Source organism: Siniperca chuatsi, linkage group LG9, assembly GCF_020085105.1.
Source record: "Siniperca chuatsi isolate FFG_IHB_CAS linkage group LG9, ASM2008510v1, whole genome shotgun sequence".
Classification (NCBI taxonomy): domain Eukaryota; kingdom Metazoa; phylum Chordata; class Actinopteri; order Centrarchiformes; family Sinipercidae; genus Siniperca; species Siniperca chuatsi.
Window position 1 is genome coordinate 15,808,518 of NC_058050.1, and position 20,932 is coordinate 15,829,449.

General features: G+C 39.4%; 1 protein-coding gene and 1 long non-coding RNA gene across 7 annotated transcripts in view; one reads left to right on the plus strand and one right to left on the minus strand.

Moving 5' to 3' along the window:
- Positions 1–234: 234 nt before the first annotated feature.
- On the minus strand, positions 235–1,725 carry LOC122881398. The gene is made up of 3 exons (XR_006379154.1): positions 1,604–1,725; positions 987–1,035; positions 235–629 (listed from the first exon to the last, which is right to left on the minus strand). It is a non-coding gene; the product is annotated as an uncharacterized LOC122881398 (long non-coding RNA).
- Positions 1,687–20,932, plus strand: part of LOC122881395 (dynein axonemal heavy chain 11) — a 40,191-nt gene continuing 20,945 nt past the window's right edge. For 2 of the 6 annotated variants that reach the window (XM_044207525.1, XM_044207526.1), the window contains exons 1-48: positions 1,710–2,088; positions 2,312–2,455; positions 2,587–2,780; positions 2,881–3,070; positions 3,168–3,267; positions 3,420–3,631; positions 3,838–4,059; positions 4,152–4,319; positions 4,445–4,561; positions 4,666–4,803; positions 4,896–5,011; positions 5,197–5,392; positions 5,859–5,963; positions 6,105–6,500; positions 6,921–7,253; positions 7,769–8,023; positions 8,114–8,283; positions 8,360–8,582; positions 8,708–8,824; positions 8,940–9,026; positions 9,120–9,278; positions 9,508–9,591; positions 9,720–9,878; positions 9,981–10,103; positions 10,828–10,950; positions 11,522–11,746; positions 11,837–11,928; positions 12,016–12,142; positions 12,248–12,400; positions 12,489–12,722; positions 14,086–14,217; positions 15,108–15,268; positions 15,392–15,548; positions 15,659–15,804; positions 15,885–16,001; positions 16,087–16,225; positions 16,437–16,529; positions 16,615–16,809; positions 16,890–16,967; positions 17,060–17,192; positions 17,319–17,446; positions 17,760–17,908; positions 18,169–18,319; positions 18,418–18,549; positions 19,100–19,273; positions 19,878–20,082; positions 20,368–20,533; positions 20,669–20,771. In XM_044207525.1, coding sequence (XP_044063460.1) covers positions 1,870–2,088; positions 2,312–2,455; positions 2,587–2,780; positions 2,881–3,070; positions 3,168–3,267; positions 3,420–3,631; positions 3,838–4,059; positions 4,152–4,319; positions 4,445–4,561; positions 4,666–4,803; positions 4,896–5,011; positions 5,197–5,392; positions 5,859–5,963; positions 6,105–6,500; positions 6,921–7,253; positions 7,769–8,023; positions 8,114–8,283; positions 8,360–8,582; positions 8,708–8,824; positions 8,940–9,026; positions 9,120–9,278; positions 9,508–9,591; positions 9,720–9,878; positions 9,981–10,103; positions 10,828–10,950; positions 11,522–11,746; positions 11,837–11,928; positions 12,016–12,142; positions 12,248–12,400; positions 12,489–12,722; positions 14,086–14,217; positions 15,108–15,268; positions 15,392–15,548; positions 15,659–15,804; positions 15,885–16,001; positions 16,087–16,225; positions 16,437–16,529; positions 16,615–16,809; positions 16,890–16,967; positions 17,060–17,192; positions 17,319–17,446; positions 17,760–17,908; positions 18,169–18,319; positions 18,418–18,549; positions 19,100–19,273; positions 19,878–20,082; positions 20,368–20,533; positions 20,669–20,771 — 7,740 coding nt within the window. In that variant the 5' untranslated portion in view covers positions 1,710–1,869. Of the gene's footprint in view, positions 2,089–2,311; positions 2,456–2,586; positions 2,781–2,880; positions 3,071–3,167; positions 3,268–3,419; positions 3,632–3,837; positions 4,060–4,151; positions 4,320–4,444; positions 4,562–4,665; positions 4,804–4,895; positions 5,012–5,196; positions 5,393–5,858; positions 5,964–6,104; positions 6,501–6,920; positions 7,254–7,768; positions 8,024–8,113; positions 8,284–8,359; positions 8,583–8,707; positions 8,825–8,939; positions 9,027–9,119; positions 9,279–9,507; positions 9,592–9,719; positions 9,879–9,980; positions 10,104–10,827; positions 10,951–11,521; positions 11,747–11,836; positions 11,929–12,015; positions 12,143–12,247; positions 12,401–12,488; positions 12,723–14,085; positions 14,218–15,107; positions 15,269–15,391; positions 15,549–15,658; positions 15,805–15,884; positions 16,002–16,086; positions 16,226–16,436; positions 16,530–16,614; positions 16,810–16,889; positions 16,968–17,059; positions 17,193–17,318; positions 17,447–17,759; positions 17,909–18,168; positions 18,320–18,417; positions 18,550–19,099; positions 19,274–19,877; positions 20,083–20,367; positions 20,534–20,668; positions 20,772–20,932 lie in introns of all 6 variants that reach the window. The other 4 variants (XM_044207523.1, XM_044207524.1, XM_044207528.1 and 1 more) reach the window with 3 other exon arrangements.

Sequence of the window (20,932 nt, forward strand, 5' to 3'; positions counted from 1 at the left end):
AATGGTCGAGGTGGCAGGTATAGTGCCAGGTTTGAACAGCATTGTTTCCTAAGAAATACCTTTTGGTTGCTTGGGAGGGCGCAATTGGTACAGTCTGTCTTGCACACTTTCGTGATGTTCCAGCTACTGGATCAGAGGCAGCTGGCAGAAAGTGATATTGGAAAAGATATTCCTTTATTTGTTTGTTTCTTTATTGAGAGGGAGGCCACACTATGACTAAGGAATAGAAAGATACATGCATAGCTATAACAGGATATAACATATAACATGGAGTGGATTGTGAGATGTTGACCTTTCCATATTGTGATGATAGTTGTAATGCTCTTTTTCCATTTGAGACTGTAAGTGTTTTATAGTCTTTAGCAAACTGAATGACTCATGTTCTCAACCATGTTAACATCTGTGCTGATTTCCAGAGTAAAATGAGCATGTGGATTACTTCAGCAGCCATCTTCAACTGCTTGAATGCGTTGCCTCCAACTTGTTATTAGCACCATAGCAACAAGCAGGCAATCGCTTCTCCGTAGGTGGTCTTGTCATTGTTAGTGATGAGGTCCAAAACTGTAGTGCCACCTGCAAACCTGAGGAGTTTGTCTCACTCTCCTCTCCTTTTCCCTGAGAATCAGTTTCTTGATGTGGAAAAAAGCAAGTCACTCAGGATACAGGAAGTAGTGCATTTTCCAGAAATTGTATAAAGTGTTAAAATGCTTTTGCCAAATCCTGCATAGTATCCTCTATCTCCAATTATGTTGTATGTTTACATATTATAAAAATCATTAACTTTAAGCATTCCCTAATAGATCAGGGTAGCACTCAACTATTTAAATCTTTAAGCTACTCCAAAGAATCATTTTGCTATCCATTTAAGGCAGTCAGACCCCTAGGCTGCTCTGAAAGGAAGTGTAGTAAAGTGCCTTGTAAATGGCAGTTGCAGCAGAGCTGCTAAGACAACAGTCAAACTAGTCACACACACATATATCACATACATTTTACTGCAGTCTGTGGCTCCATTGCATAGGCTCCTTCATGTACAGCCTGTCACAAAGGGGGCATATATGTCATAAAAGGGGCGACAGATTTGAACCTGTTTAAACTAGGAATGTTTTAAATACTGTATATCCATATAGACAATACTTCATTGATCAACTGCCCAATGAAATGACTATAGGTCTTGGTATGCACATGTCAGTGAGTAGAACATTCAAATAGACATGTAGTTTAATGTCTCTCAAACTAACATTTTTTTCCAGGCTATTCATCACTTCGAGCTCAATTATAATTAAAAGTGTTATCATTTGTCATATGTGTGAAAACAAAGAGCTCTTAATCACATACCAAACATGTCTTAGAGGACTTACCAATAATATGCCTACGTAGATCTAACTAACATTTTAAAAGTCCATATAGATTGTGGAGTACAAATTAGAGCATGCTTTGCAACTGTACATTTAATGATTTGGCTTTTAACCTACATGCTTGATATTCTGGTCATCTAAAATAATGTAAAATGGTACAATCAGTAGTATAGTAGGTATAGTAGTAGACTACTAAATACTTCATGTATTTCATTGGGAAAAGGGTCCCTTTAAGAAAGTTTTTTTACTTCACATTTTGGAGCTAGCCAAATAAACCTGGCAGTGATTGAGGATAGTGCTAGGCAACGGAATGCTGAACTGCCCCCAGCACAGTACAGCTCACGGCAGTCTTCTTTGCAGACAGGCAAACGTAGTAGCTAACTTGAAACTATTCTAACACGAAGTTAATGGCTAATTTAGGGGAAGGTTTCTGGAGCAGTCACAAATCAGTTTCCTTTTTTTCTGTTTTGTTGAACGAAGTGACGGGGCTAAAGCACGTCATGGTCGTAGAGCAATGATGTCCGACGACGAAAGTGTGCCTTCTTTTCTGGAGGACGTCAGAGTAAAGTTTGTCGAGGAAAAAGTTTGTGGGCTACTGCGACTGCACCGCCAAACATGGGAGAAGAGTACTGTAAACGAAGAGTTTCAAACACTTCTGAAAGACTTCTTTGAAAAGAAGTCTGTTATGTTTTTCTCTTCATCAAAGAAAGGTTGTCTGGTTGCTTCCAATGAGGTATGGTTGTTCCAGAATCTCCAATAACATTAGTACAGTCATAGATAATTAGCTAGCTTAGCCTGTGTACATTTGCCTAATAAGCTAATGTAGCTAAGCTTAAGTAGCTTACTTAAGTTACAAAATGTTGAAATTAATGGATTTACCATTATAGATTTATTTAATTGCTTGGAAGTGTCATAGCTGTTGATAGTAAAATCTTGTGATATTATTTCAAATGCAGGTCCTACCTGTTGCTGAAAACAAGCAAATGTATATCCTTAAGAAGACAGTTATTCCCATCAATACTGAAAACTACAGGGGACTTCTGCTTTTTGGCCTCCTGTCTCCATCACCACTACTGCAGCTGTCAAGCACAGTTGAGCAGGTGATTGTTATACCCTCCGTCATACACCTATCTCATAAAACAGCATTTTGTTGCATGTGTTGTCAGTTATTTTTGTTATGCAGATTTCTAGCTTGCCTTCTGGGTGAATTAATTCTGTGTTTCTTCGCAAGGTATGTGTTCCACTGCTGTCAAACAACAAAAACCATCAGATGTGGCCACATCTGATGTCTGAAGACATAATTCGACGTGTTGAGAGCATGTGCAGTAAGACATCAGTTGTACAGGGACAGGTTTTAGGGAAAATTGTCCTCCCTATCCCTACTGCGACAGATTGGATAGAACATTCATACAGCACCTTCAAAATGTAAGAAAACACACACATTTTGCTTTTGTTTCAGAGACTGGGATCTTTGTTTGTACTGTAAGTATTAACAAACACTCTCAACATCTTTTTTCACACTCAGGTATAATAACTATGACAGGGCACTGGCCCATGCCATAGAGTCCCAGGTTATCAACTGGACCAATCTGATCCAGAAGAATTTAAAGGAGGATTCATCTGACCTGCTTATGACAGGCTGTAATCCAGGGCCCAATGCAGAGCTGAAGTTTTGGGCTTCCAGGAAGAGCAATATACAGAACATTTATCATCAGGTAAGCTCTCTTTTCCCCCTGATCGTCACTAAAATCATTATTTAATTTATTTTCATCTCCTGACAGTCCAGTCTCTGTTTGGTACTTTATCTCGTAGCTTCAGAGTCCCATTGTTCAGAAGATGGCAAAGATGTTAGAGATGATGGATAGCAGCTATCATCCAACAATCAAGACTCTAATTGGAAATGTATTTGATGGTAAGATTAGCTGGTCTCATTTTCAAAGCCAAAGAGGACACACTGTAGTTTACACCTTGTCAAATGTCTGATGTCGTAATGTGATTACCAAAACTTATTATCTCTGATTATGTTGTTTTAGTTTAAAGCTGATTTTTTTTCTCAATCAAAAGCACTTCAAGAAGCCCAAGACATTGACCTCCATCTACAGCCACTACATACACAACTGTCTCAACTGGAAAAGGAGGGATTTCCTCACTTGGAAAAATTCATCCCTGCACTGTTTCACACTCTCTTCCTTATCTGGACCAACTGCCAATCTTATCAAAGACCGGCACGCATCGTGGTGCTACTGCAGAAACTTTGCAATCTGTTCATTGAGCAGGTAAGACTCCTCATTTGAAACACCTGTAGTGATGGATTACATCGAGTGACACATACATGTGAAATTGTTGCAAATTTAATTTCACACAGTGCTTGTAATTTTGTCAGTTACACTTTGCTGATTTTAGTCAATCAACATTACTCTGACTTCAGTTATTGGCTGCCTGTGTAAACAAATTCACATATAGAAAATCTTTCACCCTTTAGGCTTCTACATACCTTTCTGCAGATCTCCTACTCCAAGAGGATCCAGAGGAAAGTCTACAAATGGTGAAGAGGGTGATAAAAGTCTTTAGATGTTTCAGAGACAGTTATCAGACAGAGAGGGAGAGGTTGGCCAACCATGTGAAACATGCACCCTGGGATTTTCCATCTGCCATGATTTTTGCACGTTTCAACCAGTTCCTTAATCGTATGCTACAGCTGGCGGTGAGATCACATTTTTGTTTTTGTATTGGTGTCACCGTGAGGTTGTATTTTTATGTGGTTTTGTTTCGTATTACAATATGTTATCTTTGCAGGACTTGTTTGAAATTATGCTGGATTTTCAGAGGATGGAAAAACTGGAATTTGGTGGACTTAAAGGCAAACTATATAGTGAGCATGCTGCTCAAATGTACAGAGAGTTCAGTAACCACTGCCAAGCGTTGAAGCACAGTAAAAACAGCCCACTTGACTTCAACTCTCAGGTGGAAATTATTTTTATTGGCATTTATACTGCTAATTAAGATTTCCATGAACAGCTACTGCATGGATTCATAATGCACGATTTTACACTGGTGTCCATCATTAATATTGTTAACTTTGTCATAAGGATTTTGAAAACGAGTTTAAGGATTTCAAAGTGAGGATTGTGGACTTTGAATGCCGCCTTGCCAGCCTGCTATGCTTGGCCTTTAAGGATTGCTCGGGACTGGAGTCAGCATTTAAAGTAAGCAAGACTGGAAAATATGATGGTAATGACAGTGTTGATGAAGTGAATAGTGAGTGACAGAGCTGTCAAGTGGGACACCAACATCTTTTTTTGTCCTTTAGCTGCTAACTATTGTCGGGCCATTCCTGGAGAGAAAACACATTAGGCAGATATTCAGTCCCAACATCCTTCTACTGCAGCAACATTTCAGAGAAGAGCTGGAGAAATGTAAATGTCTGTTTAAATCCCAGCTCAATCAGGTACTGGAAGCAAAATTGAATATTAGCAATATGTATTCAAGACCCAATAGGTATTGTCCATGCAAAAACCTTTTTCCATTCTTTCTTTACAGATGGAGAGTGGCCTGACAAAGAACATGGCTTACACTTCTGGAGCTTTCAAGTGGGCAAAAATGCTCAGAGAACGCATTCAAACACCATGGGAAAAAATCAGATTACTCTTTGACATGTCAGTAGAAACACCTGACTATTTCCAGTGAATAAATGAATTAGTTGCAAAAAATAGCTAGTCAGAAAGATTTATAGATAGAGAGATAAATAGATACAGCGATACAGTATGTAGAACAGACAAGAGATGGCTATTGTGCCAGGCTTAAAAATTACAGTTGTCTCACAATTATGCAATATTTCCAGGCCTGCAGGAGGTGTAGAGATGGTGACGGAGTACTACATGTACATGGAGATGATGAGTCTCCTGGACCAATATGAGAAGGACATTTACTTTGACTGGTGTAATGGTTTGGAACAGGCCTGCCTGATCAACCTGAACCAGCCCCTTCTCTGCAGAGATACCTCATCTGACCTGATCTCAGTCAACTTCAATCCTAAGGTAATTGCTGAATGAGTGCCTTCTAGTTTGCAGGGACATTACATCAAACATCCTCCAATGCTAAATGATTATCCAACTCACTGCTAGACTGATTTAGCAATGTTTTTCTATAAAAAAGTATCTTAGTAGCTTTTAGTTTACTAGGTTTGAACAAAGAACAATATTCCTCTTATGGTGCAAAACCCAGATGCAGGTCACCACTTAATTGGGGTCAATTATTTCTTGGCTCATGCTGTATCTCTTCTTCAATTTTCAAAAAAATCTGTTCATAACATGCTGCTGACAGACTTGGTAACAAGTGCAAAAAACATAACTATCCTGGCAGAAGGAATCGTTATTTGTTAACGGTTATTTAATTTGAGTTATTATGTTCTCCAAGGTTTTCTGTTATTTGAGACAAAACATTTTACCACCACCCCGCTGTGACTATGTATATGAGTAAACACCATTTCCTTTCACTCCTCAGCTGACTGAAGTCTTGAAAGATGTAAAGTATATTCAGACTCTCAGTCAGATCAATATCCCTGCAGCTGCAATGACTGTTTTTGAGAAGCGCGACATGTTCACAAAGGTAAGAAACAAACATATTACTTTATGGGCTCACTTATACTCATGCACACCTGTTAAACAATAAGCAATATGTTATAGATATTTTCCTTTACATAGTCTGCACCTCAAAATACATCTTTTCTTCACATTTGTATTTTGACAGTATTTGAGTAGTCTGCAGCTATTAGTACAATGGTACAACAAGCTAAAGCAGACAGTGCTAGAGGTGGAACTTCCTCTCATCAGAGGTGAGCTGGAGTCCATAGACCTGCAGTTGACAAGAGCAGAGTCTGACCTGACATGGCATGATGCGGACTGCTGGAGCTTCATCAGCACCACCAAAGAGCTGGTTCACGGCCTTGTGTGTCGAGTCAGTAGAGCCAAGGAAAACTGTGAAGCAATCCAGTCAGTGATGAAGGGATGGAGCAAACAGGCCATGTTTTGCAGAAAGGACAACAAGAAAGGCTCGCTCATACAGCTGGAAGACAGGGGAGACCGTGTCAACAAGAAGTACAACTCCATGAAGAAGGATGGAGACTCTATCCACAAGCTGGTACAGGTGCGCATAACTGGATTTATGATAATATTCACTCTTATACAGTATATATTTATTTCTGTTCACACTGGATTTATGATAATATTCACTCTTATACAGTATATATTTATTTCTGTTCACAGTATAAATCTTGTTTCTATATGTTTTATTAATTTCATAATTTATACTTGTGTTCAGTTTCGTTATGATAAGATAATGCAGATATGATAAAAAATCTAAATCCAACCTTTATCTGTTCTGTCCTGGCTGAATTTTAAGCTGATAAAATACACTTTTTCTATAGATTCAGTCCAGAGTTTTTTATGCTGTTAGTTTCTGACCTTCTAGTTCTAATCAGTTTTTTTTAATATCAAAAATGATTTTACTTGATATATGATAACATAAATAAATATGCTGTAGTTATTCTATTCAATATTTCATCAGGAGAATATGGTCCTTTTCCACACTGACTCGGTGTCAGAAGCATGGCAGTCCTACCTGGAGTATGTGGATGAGATGGTAGTGGAGGGTCTCTTCAGCTACATCAGCCATTCTCTTCAGTTCTTTGTGGACAACATGGAATCATGGCCAAACCAGACACCTCTGTTTGAGGCTCAGTTGATGCTGAGTAGCTCAGGAATGGTCTTCCTCCCTTCGTTGGAGCTAGATGCAGGGGACGGCCTCTATGAGCTGATAGAAGGACTGGTCGGAGACATATTCAAGACTTCAGTGAATATCAACAGAGTGGCTGCTCATCTTTGCATGGAGAGCTACCAGGTACTATTTGGATGTTTAAACAGACTTTTTTTTTTTTACATAGTGCTATTATAAACTTTGCAAAAGTTATATCAAAATACTACAGGCCCTCAGTAGTTTACATAGTGCTACAATGGTCCCAATGTTGCAAACTTTTGGATGACTGTCTGTCAGCTAGACTTGTCCCAAATAGTCCAAATACTTATTGCAGTAAAGCAGATAAAAGCATGTGGATGGCAGCCACATGAGATGTTATCCAAGAGAAGACAAAGGAGAATAAGAGTAGACAAGGTTGGGATGTTATGGGGTGTTATAGCTAATTGAACTTGTAAAATGCACAAGTATTATTATTACCTCCATTGGTGGTATCAAGTACATTTTCTGATTAGATTTTGTATTTGAACATAGTTTAATTTAGTCATAAAGAAGCATTCTATTTCGATCCCCAAAAAAACGAAAAGGTGTACTCTCCTACTCCTCCTCTGCAAATAGTACATGCTCCTCATGTTATATTTCATGTAATATAACTCTTACAGGTTGTAATGGATGACATGCTAGATTTGTTGGACCTGAGACAGGAAATAATGGAGCGAGTGGAGAACGTCCTCAAGAAAGCGATAAATTACCAGAGAAAGTTTGACTGCTACAGCCATCTCTGGCAAGATGACAGGGCTGAGTTTCTCAGCCAGTTTCTCCTGTATGGACGTGTACTTACAGCTGAAGAGATGGAGGCTTATGGAGCAGATGCACTCCCTGAGAGCCCGCCTTCAATTGATAACTTCAAAGAACAGGTAAAAGGCTTTTTGAAATTATTAATTACATTTTCCCTATACATGGCAGGTGTCTTAATTGTAATCTCTGTTGTGGTCTTAATTTTACAGATAGATTATTATGAGAATCTGTATGCTGAAATTTCCAAGCTTGAAGACTTCAGAGTGTTCAATGGATTTTTTCGAGTGGATATCAAGTTCTTTAAAGTGAGCCTCCTTAACACTATAAAGAAGTGGAGCTGGCTTTTTAAAGAACACCTCTTGATATATGTCACTAACAGGTAAAATTCATTTCTGCATGGCTATTAAATACATTGTAACATCACTTGTTCTCACTGTGCATGCTTTCCCACTCAGTCTTGATGAGCTGCAGAAGTTTGTCCGAGCCACTGTTGAAGGGCTAGGCCAGCCTGTGGCTAAAGGAAACCACTGTGGCTTGGTAGAAGTGATGAGTCACCTGTTGGCTGTCAGAGACAGACAAGCAGCAACAGACAAGATGTTTGAGCCTCTTAGAGACACAATAATCCTCCTTGAACAATATGGAGTGACTACACCTGACCAGGTCTATTCTCAGCTGGAGGTAACGAAAGGAATGCGTTAATGCTCCTATTTTCTTGCCACTTTCAAGGACTAACTAAAATAATATAACAAATGCGAATTTGATCACATTCAACCTTTGAGAAATAACAATAGCTCTCTCTATAGGAACTTCCTGAGAAATGGAGTGGGGCAAAAAAACTGGCCTTGAAAGTGAGACATGAGGTGGCACCCATGCAGAATGCAGAAGTGATGGTTTTACGAAGACGATGCATGGCCTTTGAGGTGACGAGTCACTTTTGGCTTTTATTTCTAAGAGAAATCATATGCACAGTGTTGGAGCTATTGTATTGTATACCCCAGTGTTAAGACCATTAAAGTGGTACTTCTTATTTTTCAGGTGAAACAAAGCAAATTCAGGGAGATGTTCAGAGCAACGGCGCCCTTCAGTTACAATGCAGTGCATCCCTACATCAGTCTGGAGAAAGTAGGAGTTTAACCATTGCTTGATTATAGGATTAAAATAACATTGTATTATACTGTACACTTTGGATAACAATTGCCATGTGTTGTTTTCTAGTCTGAAAAAGCAATCCGAGACATGGAGAAAGAGGTAGCAGAGCTACAGGAGTCCACAAATCTGTTTGATGTTACTATTCCTGACTACAGAAACATCAAGCTCTGCAGACGAGAAATCACGGTCCTCAAAGAACTGTGGGACATTGTTGTATTTGTGCAGGTAAGTAGCTTAGTGTATTTTGTATACTTAAACGTCACTATTTAGGAGGAAATGGAAATACAGCTGAAGGCCTCATCACACCACTACATTACCCCAATAACTCAATAACTTGACCAGCCTGTCCTCTAGGAGACTGTCATTGATTCTTTGAATACCCTGTAGCCTTTAAATGTCCCCATTAAGCACCCTCAGCCCATTGACTCCTCTGCGTTCGTCTTTATCTACACAGAGCAGTGTGGAAAACTGGACAATGACCAAATGGAGGCAGATAAACGTGGACCAGATGGATGCAGAATTGAGGAGGTTTGCCAAGGTGAAGTCACCAACAGTGCTACATCACACCAGCGCATCGCTCCTGCTGTCTTGCTGTCATGCACCGTTGCTGTTTGTAACAGATGCCCCTAATAACTAATTATGTTTACCTACCTTCTGTTTGTGTAGGACATACGGAAGCTTGACAAAGAGGCTCGCATGTGGGATGTGTATTCTGGGTTAGACCTTTATGTAAAGAACCTGTTGACGTCACTGCAGGCCGCAAGTCAGCTACAGAACCTGGCAATACGGGAGCGCCACTGGGTGCAGCTAATCAGAACAACACGGGTGCATAAGTACACACAGCAGAGGTCTTACTATAGAGCAAAGTTTGTTCTTGCATGATAGAAATCTGGAATTTGCATTATGACAATATTTCTTTTAAAATAGATGGACTTCACTGTGACTGACAGTACCACCTTGGAAGACCTCTTGGCTCTGCAGCTCCATTTGCTGGAAGATGAAGTTCGCAACATAGTGGATAAGGCAGTCAAAGAAATGGCCATAGAGAAGGTTCTTCTTCAATTATCAATAGAGTCTTCTAGTCATAATGACCAATTATATAATGTAACATACTGTACCACACAGCAATTCTGGTAAAGTGTTATCAATTTACAAGCTAGCATGTACTTTAAAAGGTTATTCTCACTTTGTAACTTCCTTGTAAACTTTTTAGCCATTTTGGCTATTTTTATAAACATTCTTCTAGATTCCTGCATGTTTTGACTGAAGATGAATAATGTGCTGAATAAACAAACAGGACTCCTCATAGTACTGTGCATTATGAACAGGGGTTCAGATAAACTACTGAAAGTTGAGGACTAGATCTAGAACATTGATGTTTTTACCTAAGAAAAAAGTAATGACATCGAACTAGGAGCCAGCCACGTGAACATGGTCCATTACGTTGCTGTCCTGCGAAAACCATGCATCTCCAAAACATCAACTTTTCATGAGTTAATTAAACACAGGTCTGTTTTCAGCTGTGTGAGAGTGTATTACTCAGAAAATTCTATTAAATGGTTTATTTAGCACAAGAAGAATGAGAATTTAAAGGAACATTTAATCTAAAATAACTAAAACTAAAAGCACCTAGTTTGGAGATACATGGTTTTCAATGTACAGCTGTAGTTACTATATTTGGCTTAGGTGTTACTCCTAAACCAGATATAGTAGTAGTAAGACAGTTTGTATTCAAACATGTTACCATTATGCTGTCCAATATTTTTTATTTTAGGTTGTGACACAAATAAGTCAAACGTGGGCATCAATGGAGCTTTCATATGAAGATCATTACCAAACCTCTGTGCCACTACTTAAATGTGATGAGGAACTCATTGAAACGCTTGAGGATCATCAGGTAAATATCTAAGTTACTGATATTGATACTAAGATTTTATGAGTGACGTTACAGCATAGAAAAATGCATAATGGCTATAAAGCACAAGAACAAGTTCTCAAGATCAGCTGTCTGTGAGAAGCACTGATAGTTAAGCGCTGAATAGAGATGAGGGTGCAGAAAGGGGCCACGCTGTCTGACTGTCTAACAGCGCAACTGAGAATAGAGAGGTCCCTATTGAGTCCTTAGATTTATAGCTGCTGTAGGACACGGCATTGTTGCACTGTGGCGGTCTTTTTACATGTACACCAGATGTATTGGGGGGTTATAGCCAGCAATTAGAATTCTTGCCAGTTTAGTGCCTCCATCTTTGTGTAAACAGACTGTTTCCCTCCCCCACTTTTTTATGGCTTGGCATGCTGATGAGGTTGATTATGCACTGAAATTAAACCGACATGTAACGAGGTTAAGGTTATCAAGATATGACTTTCTCTTGCCACAGATTAGGTGGTAGTTTGGTGTATTTGAGTTTTACATTGGACCAAATCATTTTAATAGGCTATACTCTTGTCTTCATGTCCTCATCCTCAAGGTTCAGCTCCAGGGCATCTTTCAGAGCAAGCATGTAGATCACTTCCTGTTCCAGGTAGTGGAACTACAGAAACAGCTGACTGTGGCTGACTCTGTGCTGATGGTCTGGATGGAGGTCCAAAGGACATGGGCCTACCTGGAAAGCATCTTCAAAGGCTGTGATGACATCTGCCAACAGCTGCCTGCAGATGCACACAGATTCCAAGCTACAGATGCAGAATTTCAGGTCTGCACTCATATGCCTTTCAGTCATGCAAATTCCATTGTTCTCATCATTGTAAACATGAACTTTGAACATGAATTTTGGTTCTTTCAGGAGTTAATGTTGGACAGTGCTAAGACTAAAAATGTGATTGAGGCCACCAACAAACTTCATCTATTTGAGAAGTTAGAGGATCTACAAAAAAGGTTAATGTTTATTTCATTACACTTTCATTATACGGCTCACAGTTTGATATTTTGTGGTCACTATCCCCATGCACTCTCTTTTAACAGGCTGGCATTGTGTGAAAAAGCTCTTGCTGAATACCTGGAGACAAAAAGGCTTGCCTTTCCACGATTCTGCTTTATTTCATCTGCAGACTTGTTAGACATCCTCTCTAAAGGGAGTCGTCCCAGAGAGGTAATTTCCCTTCATTTTTGTTTTTAGTGTTTATCCAGTGTCACCTTTTCACTACTTTTCTTCTGTCATGAAAAATGTAATGACTGTAATGAGTGTCTTTTGCAGGTAACTGTCCACCTCTCAAAATTATTTGACAACATGTCAGATCTTGAATTTGCTAAAAATGAACAGTTGGATAATCCTAAACTTGCAGTGGGCATGTACAGCAAAGAGAGGGAATATGTCCCATTCCAGACTGAATGTTGCTGTTACGGGCCGGTAAGATTACATTTAGTATCAAAGAATCTGAATTAGCTATCACATTTCATAAAATAACTTAACTAATGGTAAAAAGACTTTACATTAGGTGGAGGCGTGGCTTACTTGTCTGGAGGAGTCTATGAAAGCATGTGTCAGGGGACACCTGTCTGAGGCTGTGTCTGTGTACGAGGACAGGCCCAGAGAGCAGTGGATTCTCGACTTCCCTGCCCAAGTGGCTCTCACTGGATCTCAGATCTGGTGGAGCAATGATATGGAGCTTGTTTTTAAAAGACTAGAGAAAGGATTTGAGTCTGCACTAAAAGACTACAACAAGAAACAGGTACATTTTATGATGCACTTTCTCTAATAGATTTCAGTTAAATGCAGCTTAGTTGGCATTTAATGCTGACTAAAATCCAAAATAGCAAACATTAACATTTTTGTAAATATTTGTTTAATGGGGACATATGGCATAGTGTTTCAGAGACCTCATCTTGATGTTGCTGATGCTTCACTGGAAGAGGTTGGGCCACACAAATTTGACAGATGCAGATAATGATAATTTTTTACATATGGAAGAGGGGTATATTGATTCAGTACCATCATTTGTGGTGTGTTGAATTGGACTGTATTATTTTACAAGGCTTACACAATATTACAAAATTCTAATCCACACCACCACAAACGATGGCCTCAAAAACTCACCTAAAACAACACCTCTTTGGATCACGGTACTATACAATTTCAATTTAGGCAAAAGTTACTGCCTTAATTTTATTTTATTTATACATACATGTAATCTGTGAGTGAAGTTGCAACTGCTAAAGACGATGGACACATTTTCCATAATGTCATCACAATCACATCAGAGTCAGTGACCTGAGCTGGGTTTGTAGAGCCTAGTTGTGGGCTTTGCTCACAGTTGTATTACAGTATCGCTCTTGTCAGTTTCATCAGCACTATTTAAGGTTAGCATGTCCTTGGTTGCTGTTTGAATAATCTCTCCCTCCCTTCAAAGCACTGTACTGCACTGATTGGATTTGCTGTCATGCAGGGCCAGTGACAAATGCAAGACATCCAGTGATGTTTTTAGTCAAAATAAGAACGCAAGGCTACTTTTGATTGTCTTTAGTGTCCCAGTCCTTGATTAGTGATCATCGGTCTTTTAGTCAAATTGTCCACATGGTCTGCATTCAGAACAACTGTCTACGTTGTTCTGCATGGATTGTTTTAATGAAGTTTTAATGACTGAATACTTAAGAATACAAGTGAGACAGGAAATTTGAAGCAACCAATGTAATATCATATTGTTGCCAATTCAATCTCATATGTGAATTTAAATTGGCACTCTTGTCTTAACATGTCTATTTTCTTATTTTCTATGATCAGATTTCCATTTAAGTTTTATATTTACACATAGGGGCATTAAGTGCCTGGCTCAAGGGCGCCTTAGCTGCAATTTAGACAGAGACAATGAAATATTCTTAATGAAGAAAATCACCCATTTAGGGTGCTGCTACCGCTCATACTGTACACTGCACACTGTCTTATACATAAACATTTTTCCCCATTGCTAAAATGGACACAAACACCTGTTGAATATAATATATGTTGACATGACTTTAAGTTGTTATTGGCAGGATTACTTTTGAGTGACCAAAAAACCAGCATTGCTTTGAATCTATTTTTCTTCCCTCCTCCAGATTTCTCAACTCAACTTGTTGATCGGCATGCTGCTGGGAGAGCTAAGCTCAGGCGACAGGCAGAAGATCATGACTATATGCACTATTGATGTCCATGCCAGAGACATTGTTGCCAGCCTTATTGCCCAAAAGGTAATGGAAATTGAATTATCCCATAATCAGCATTTCCTTTTAGTCTGATTGAGATAACTTTTACTCATATTTTACAACATATTTTACTCATCATATAGGTGTGTAAAATTGGCATGGGACGATATGAAAATTTCATGTCACGATTATCCTGGCCAAAATAATTGCGATTCACGATATTATCCCGATAATCATCAAAATATCCTTATAACTCTTAAAATTGCGCTAAAACATACTGGAATCACTTTACCTTACATTTTGTTAAGAAACAAATGTTTTTTTTTTTGCAGATAGGACACATCTTATTAGTGAGCATCCTTTTTAGTGAAAAACAAACAATCTAAAATAAGCTAACCATAAATCATGAGGTCCCCCTGCATAAATAAAAAAATAGCAACATTGTGTGAGTCTGTTCTTTCATACATGATAATTCCTGTATTTTTTAAATCAGTCTCTATTTTTCACTTCTCTACCATGATGTCACATGGTACAGACAACAATTTCAATTGCATCAATATATATATAATTTACTCCGACTACCCCGACGAAACACAGGAATTATCCTTTAACAAAAATAAAGTCCAACTGGCATTGGGCTTTTCAAGTCACTCATGTGACGATATTCACAATTATCTCGATTCATGATTATTTTCAGTGTTTTTTATCCCGATCCGCGATAAAATCGTATATCGTCCCATCCCTAGTGTAAAAGAACATATCACAGTATGTTTTTTTCATTTTGCTTTTCTAAGGTTAGAATATAATTTACTGAAAAAACAAGGTAATGTTTTAGCTAGTTATGATCATCATACTACCTACTGCTCACTTGTACCATATCCCTTGTGACATATGATTGACATAGTTAAATAGCAGCCACCTGCGTTCGTTCACAGGTCACCACCTCACAGGCCTTCCAGTGGCTTTCCCAGCTCAGACATTACTGGTATGAGCAGCAGCATCACTGCTTCGTTAACATCTGTGATGCTCAGTTCCTTTACTCATACGAGTATCTTGGAAATACGCCACGTCTAGTTATCACTCCCCTCACAGACCGGTAACTCAGCTGCTTATCAGTTTTCAATCTATGCACGTAATGTTTCAATACATTCACTACATCCAGCATTGCTGAACAGCACATTTGCGTTTCTCTGTGTGCTGTTGCCATGGGCATGTTTAGGTGCTACATCACCTTGACTCAGTCACTCCACCTGACCATGAGTGGAGCCCCAGCAGGCCCCGCTGGAACAGGGAAAACTGAGACCACTAAGGATCTTGGCAGGGCCATGGGTGTCATGGTATACATCTTCAACTGTTCTGAACAGATGGACTACAAGGTGTGAAATTCAGTGGACAATTCATTATTATTCCTGTTGGTCAGTTTATGTCTTGATTAGATGTTTAGATTTATGTTTAAATGCAAAATGTAATTTTTGTTTATGTTCAGTCAATTGGAAATATCTACAAGGGTCTGGCCCAGACTGGAGCATGGGGCTGCTTTGATGAGTTCAATCGTATCGCTGTGGATGTTCTGTCAGTTGTAGCAGTGCAGGTCAAAACTATTCAGGACGCCATTCGCTCTAAAAAGAAAAGGTAAGCATTTGAAGCTGCATACATGAAGCCTTAATGCTGTAAAAGTGAAAAATGGGTTAACTCTCTATGCAACTTCATAGGTTCCTGTTCTTGGATAAAGACATTGTCTTAAAGCCCTCTGTGGGGATTTTCATCACTATGAACCCTGGCTATGCAGGGAGGACAGAACTACCTGAGAACCTCAAGGCTCTTTTCAGGTGGGAGTAATACAGTAATTTTGTTTATTGTGTGCCTTTACTCAGCATGAAGTTCATTGTCTGCACTCTCTGTGTCCTGCTGTAGACCCTGTGCCATGGTGGTGCCTGACACTGAGCTTATTTGTGAGATAATGTTGGTGGCAGAGGGCTTCTGTGGTGCTAAGCTTTTAGCCAGGAAGTTTATCACTCTGTACACTCTCTGCAAAGAACTACTCTCCAAGCAGGTAGGAGAAAAGCACTTAATAGTACTGTTATATTTCATAATGTTGGATTAGAACAGAGAGCATCAATAATAAATTCTTTCAGCTTATACCTCAGGAGCACAGAGATGCATGAAACCATTCAAAAAAGCCTAGTACTTTTTATGATATGATTTATGGTAAGCGTAAACACAGGAATACACATTTTTACTGTCTATTCTCCTTTATCTATTAGGACCACTATGATTGGGGTTTGCGTGCTGTCAAGTCTGTTCTGGTTGTGGCAGGGGCACTGAGAAGAACAGACAAGAGTAGACCAGAGGATCAGGTGACTTATATGTGTATATCATCTCACAGCCTCAAGAGGAAGACACATTGTCCTATATGATCTATAAGTGCACTTTACTTCCTAGGTGCTGATGCGTGCGCTGAGGGACTTCAACATGCCTAAAATTGTAACTGAAGATATGACTATCTTCTTGGGACTGCTGGGAGACCTGTTCCCAGGCCTGGAGGTGGAGAGAGAGAGAGACTGTGAATTTGAAAAGGCCATTCGAAAGACCACACTGGAGCTCCGACTCCAGCCCGAGGAGACCTTCATCCTTAAGGTTTGACATGATATGGTGTATACCTGGTCAATGCTTAAAAAAGACTGAAAGAATCTTTTTCTAAACATTTATTTTGTCAGGTGGTGCAGTTGGAGGAACTTGTGGCAGTGCGTCATTCAGTCTTCGTTCTTGGAAATGCAGGGACTGGGAAAAGCCAGGTTAGATTTTATTGCCTTAATAATTGTGAAAGTAAATGCTCAATATATATTTGTAAGGTACATAAAATGTCAGGTATTTATCTTTTCAATAGATATTAAGAGTTCTCCATAAAACCTACGTAAACTTAAAGAGGAAGCCTGTGTGGAATGACCTCAATCCAAAGGCAGTGGACAGAGATGAATTGTTCGGCTTTATCCATCCCGCAACTCGAGAGTGGAAAGATGGTAACCAGAGCTGGTTTTAAATGAGAATAACAACACATTGAACCATTGCTAACTCATACTAAGTGTAAACAGTGCTTATACCTTGTAATCTCAGTTGTTGTTTGCATTCTTCAATCTCTGCGTAAGGTTTGCTTTCATCACTGATGCGAGAGCAAGCAAACATCTCCCACATAGGACCTAAGTGGATTGTGTTGGATGGAGACATTGATCCGATGTGGATTGAATCACTCAACACAGTGATGGATGACAACAAGGTACCTCCCTCCTGTTCACTCATACACTATTGAACAACACATGGCAACCAAGGTGGCATGGATAGAAAAAGATGTTTCTTTACCCCTCCTTCAGCAATCACTTCCTGGAGTGTGAGTACTTGGAGGTCTTTTTCCAGAGCGATGAATCATGTCACAGTGATCTTGTGCCTTTGAAATATTCTAAAGCAAGTCTGTCAAACCTGATGAGATATGAAGGTGTTTTCCTTATTGTTTGGGTAGAGTCTTGTCTGTCATATTGCCCATTCAAATGTTATGATATTTGGAAACCGTAATGCTTCAGAAAATCTTTCAGGTCCTGACTCTGGCCAGCAATGAACGTGTGCCACTCACTTCTTCCATGAGACTGGTGTTTGAAATCAGTCACCTACGGACAGCCACTCCTGCTACTGTGTCCAGAGCAGGAATTCTCTATGTTAACCCCCAGGACCTGGGCTGGAACCCGTGAGTCACCCAGTTTGTATTCACATCAAAGCATTTTTTAGGTTTCAATGCAATGCTGTTTTTGTATTATCTTCTGTATCTGATGTGCTGTGCTTGTTGCACCAAAGTGATTATGTTGTTACTCTGTAGGGTGCCTCCATGACATTGTTCCCAGTATAAATCTGTGTAAATGTATTGTACTCAAAAGAAAAGGGACACTGATTCAGTTCTTGATCAGGTCAGCACAGCAATATAAAATGATTCCTTGGATTGCTGCTCAGGTATGTTGCCAGCTGGATTGACCAACGAGAACGCCAGACAGAAAGGGCCCACCTCACCATACTGTTTGAAAAATATGTTCCTCGTTGTCTAGAACAGATGAGAAACACCTTCAAGACCATCACTCCTATCCCAGAAAACTCTATGGTTCAGGTACACAACACACAAGCACATACAGGGAATTTATCTCTTTTTTGTATGCCTATACAGTCAGCAAATCACAATAAAATATTTATTTTCTTCTCATTCAGACACTCTGCACTTTGCTTGACTGCCTTCTAACACCAGAAAATATTCCATCTGACTCTCCACGTGAACTCTATGAGACCTACTTCACCTTTGCCTGCATCTGGGCTTTCGGTGGGGCCCTGTATCAAGATCAGGTATTACTTTGGTTTAATTCAAGTGGATGAAATTGAGTAAGGAATAACAATTTCATTCATTTTTTTTATATATCAACATATATATATAGCAACTATAAGTACAATTTGAGGGCATGAGTTTTGACATGACAATGACATACTCAGAAGTGTTTGTGTCCTAATAAAGCTAATAACGCTTAGGCTTTATTTCTTGGGTGCTCAAAACTCAACAGTTGTCCCTCGACAGAAATTATGCATTTTCCATAGTAAAATGCGTAACTGGGCATTAGTGTTGCAGGCAACATCAAGGACTGCTGGACACTGTTATTGGATACTTTGTTAATACTCCTGGTAATAGTCAACTTAGTTATCACTCGACTCACTCCTGGCTTTGTTTTTGTTCTCCTGTCATAAGGGTATAAATATAGGGTGAGGCGTGAGAAATGTTAAGAGTGTCAAGTGACCAAGAATAATATAAGTTTAACTGTCAATCATTTGGACTAATGGTGGGGTTGTCTATTGAAATGATTTGAATTAATGCATGATATTATATTTTCCATGATTTTCCCAGCTCTATGATTACCGGGTAGAGTTCAGTCAGTGGTGGACCAAAGAATTGAAGACAGTGAAGCTACCAGCACAGGGAACAGTGTTTGACTACTACCTTGACCCTCAAACCAGACGGTTCCTGCCCTGGAATGATACTGTGCCTCTGTTTGAAATGGAAACTTGTACACCATTACAGGTAAGAACATATACGCTACTATAGATATGGGAGAGTATGACCCTTCATGTAACTTCAGAAACACAGACTTTTCAAAGCGGTTTGACAAATAATCACATACACGATCACAAGAAGCAACCTTCTTAAAGAAAAATAACCAAAAATGAACAATACAGTCATATTAAAAATATATGTATGCCTCAGTGAACATAATAAGAGAGGGTAAAGTCACATCATGAGGTTATGGCAGGGGTGCTAGAATGGATGATAGGCTTTCCACTGTGTCTGATTACCATCTACAACACCCCATACCAGACTGTGTGGGGGTGAAGGCATGAGCAACAAGGCTTGAGCTATCACCCACGCTCTATTGTCTTTCTTTATGCTCCTGCGTACAGCTGTGAATGCTCCAAAGGCTCTTGCTGAGCTGTAATTAGTAGGGTTTTGTTCTGAGCAAATGATGCTATTATGACAGAATAGTTGTGGTGTACTGGGGAAATACGAGAAATTATAAATCACATACAATTCACTGAACACATGTCTGTCAATAAATCACACTCAAGAAAAGCCATAATAACTATGTGTGTTTCTGTTCTCTGTCTTCCTGCTGTTTCTATGATTGTAGGCTGTTCTGGTGCACACAGCAGAGACTGTGAGTCTTCGGTACTTCATGGACTTATTGCTGGAGAGGAGACAGCCAGTGATGCTTGTGGGGAATGCTGGAATGGGAAAGACTGCACTTGTCAGGAACAAGTTAGACTGTCTGCCAGAGAGTTATATGACTACAAAAGTACCCTTCAACTACTACACTACCTCCCTCATGCTGCAGGGTGAGTGTGGTTTTTTGATTGTTCTGTAGCACATCAAGTAAACTGTAGCACCATCTGCTGGTAATGTTCAGATTCAGAAATGGTAGAGGGGGAGAAAACTTCACCCTCAGGTATTAGTGCAATCATTAACGTAGTCATATGACGTCCCCACATTCCCAAAATTGGTTTTACTAGGGTAAGATTATTCTAGTTCTTCAAAAAAGCTATTGTTTGTCTTGCATGTGTTAGGTGACTGTAGTTTGGTTGATGTTTTTTGTTGTTGAATCACTTTGCTTTCTCTTGTAGTGATTCTGGAGCGACCATTGGAGAAAAGAGCAGGCAAAAGCTATTCCCCTGTAGGCAACAAAAGGATGGTCTACTTTATAGATGATATGAACATGCCAGCTGTCGACAGTTATGGAACAGTGCAACCTCACACACTTATACGCCAGCATCTGGATTATGGCCACTGGTGAAAAGACCCGGCACACTTAGTATCAGTTTTTCAGTTGTGTGTTTGAATTCTTATGCCACAGCATGAAACATTTTGCCAAACTACGGTTCTGCTTATTAAACCAAGCATTCTTTTCTTTCTCACGCTATGTAGGTATGACAGACAGAAACTGACCCTAAAAGAAATACACAACACCCAGTATGTTGCCTGTATGAATCCAACTGCTGGGAGCTTCAGTATCAACCCCAGACTACAGGTATGTTTCCAGCATATAGTACCAGCATAATTCATTTCTCAATTCAAATTGTATTACCTGTGTTGTCTGTCTTATAAACTTTCAAGGTTTTCAATATATTGTAGTTTTAAGTAAGTATAGATTTAAGTATGTGTGAGTTATTGCACATATTGTTATTGTAA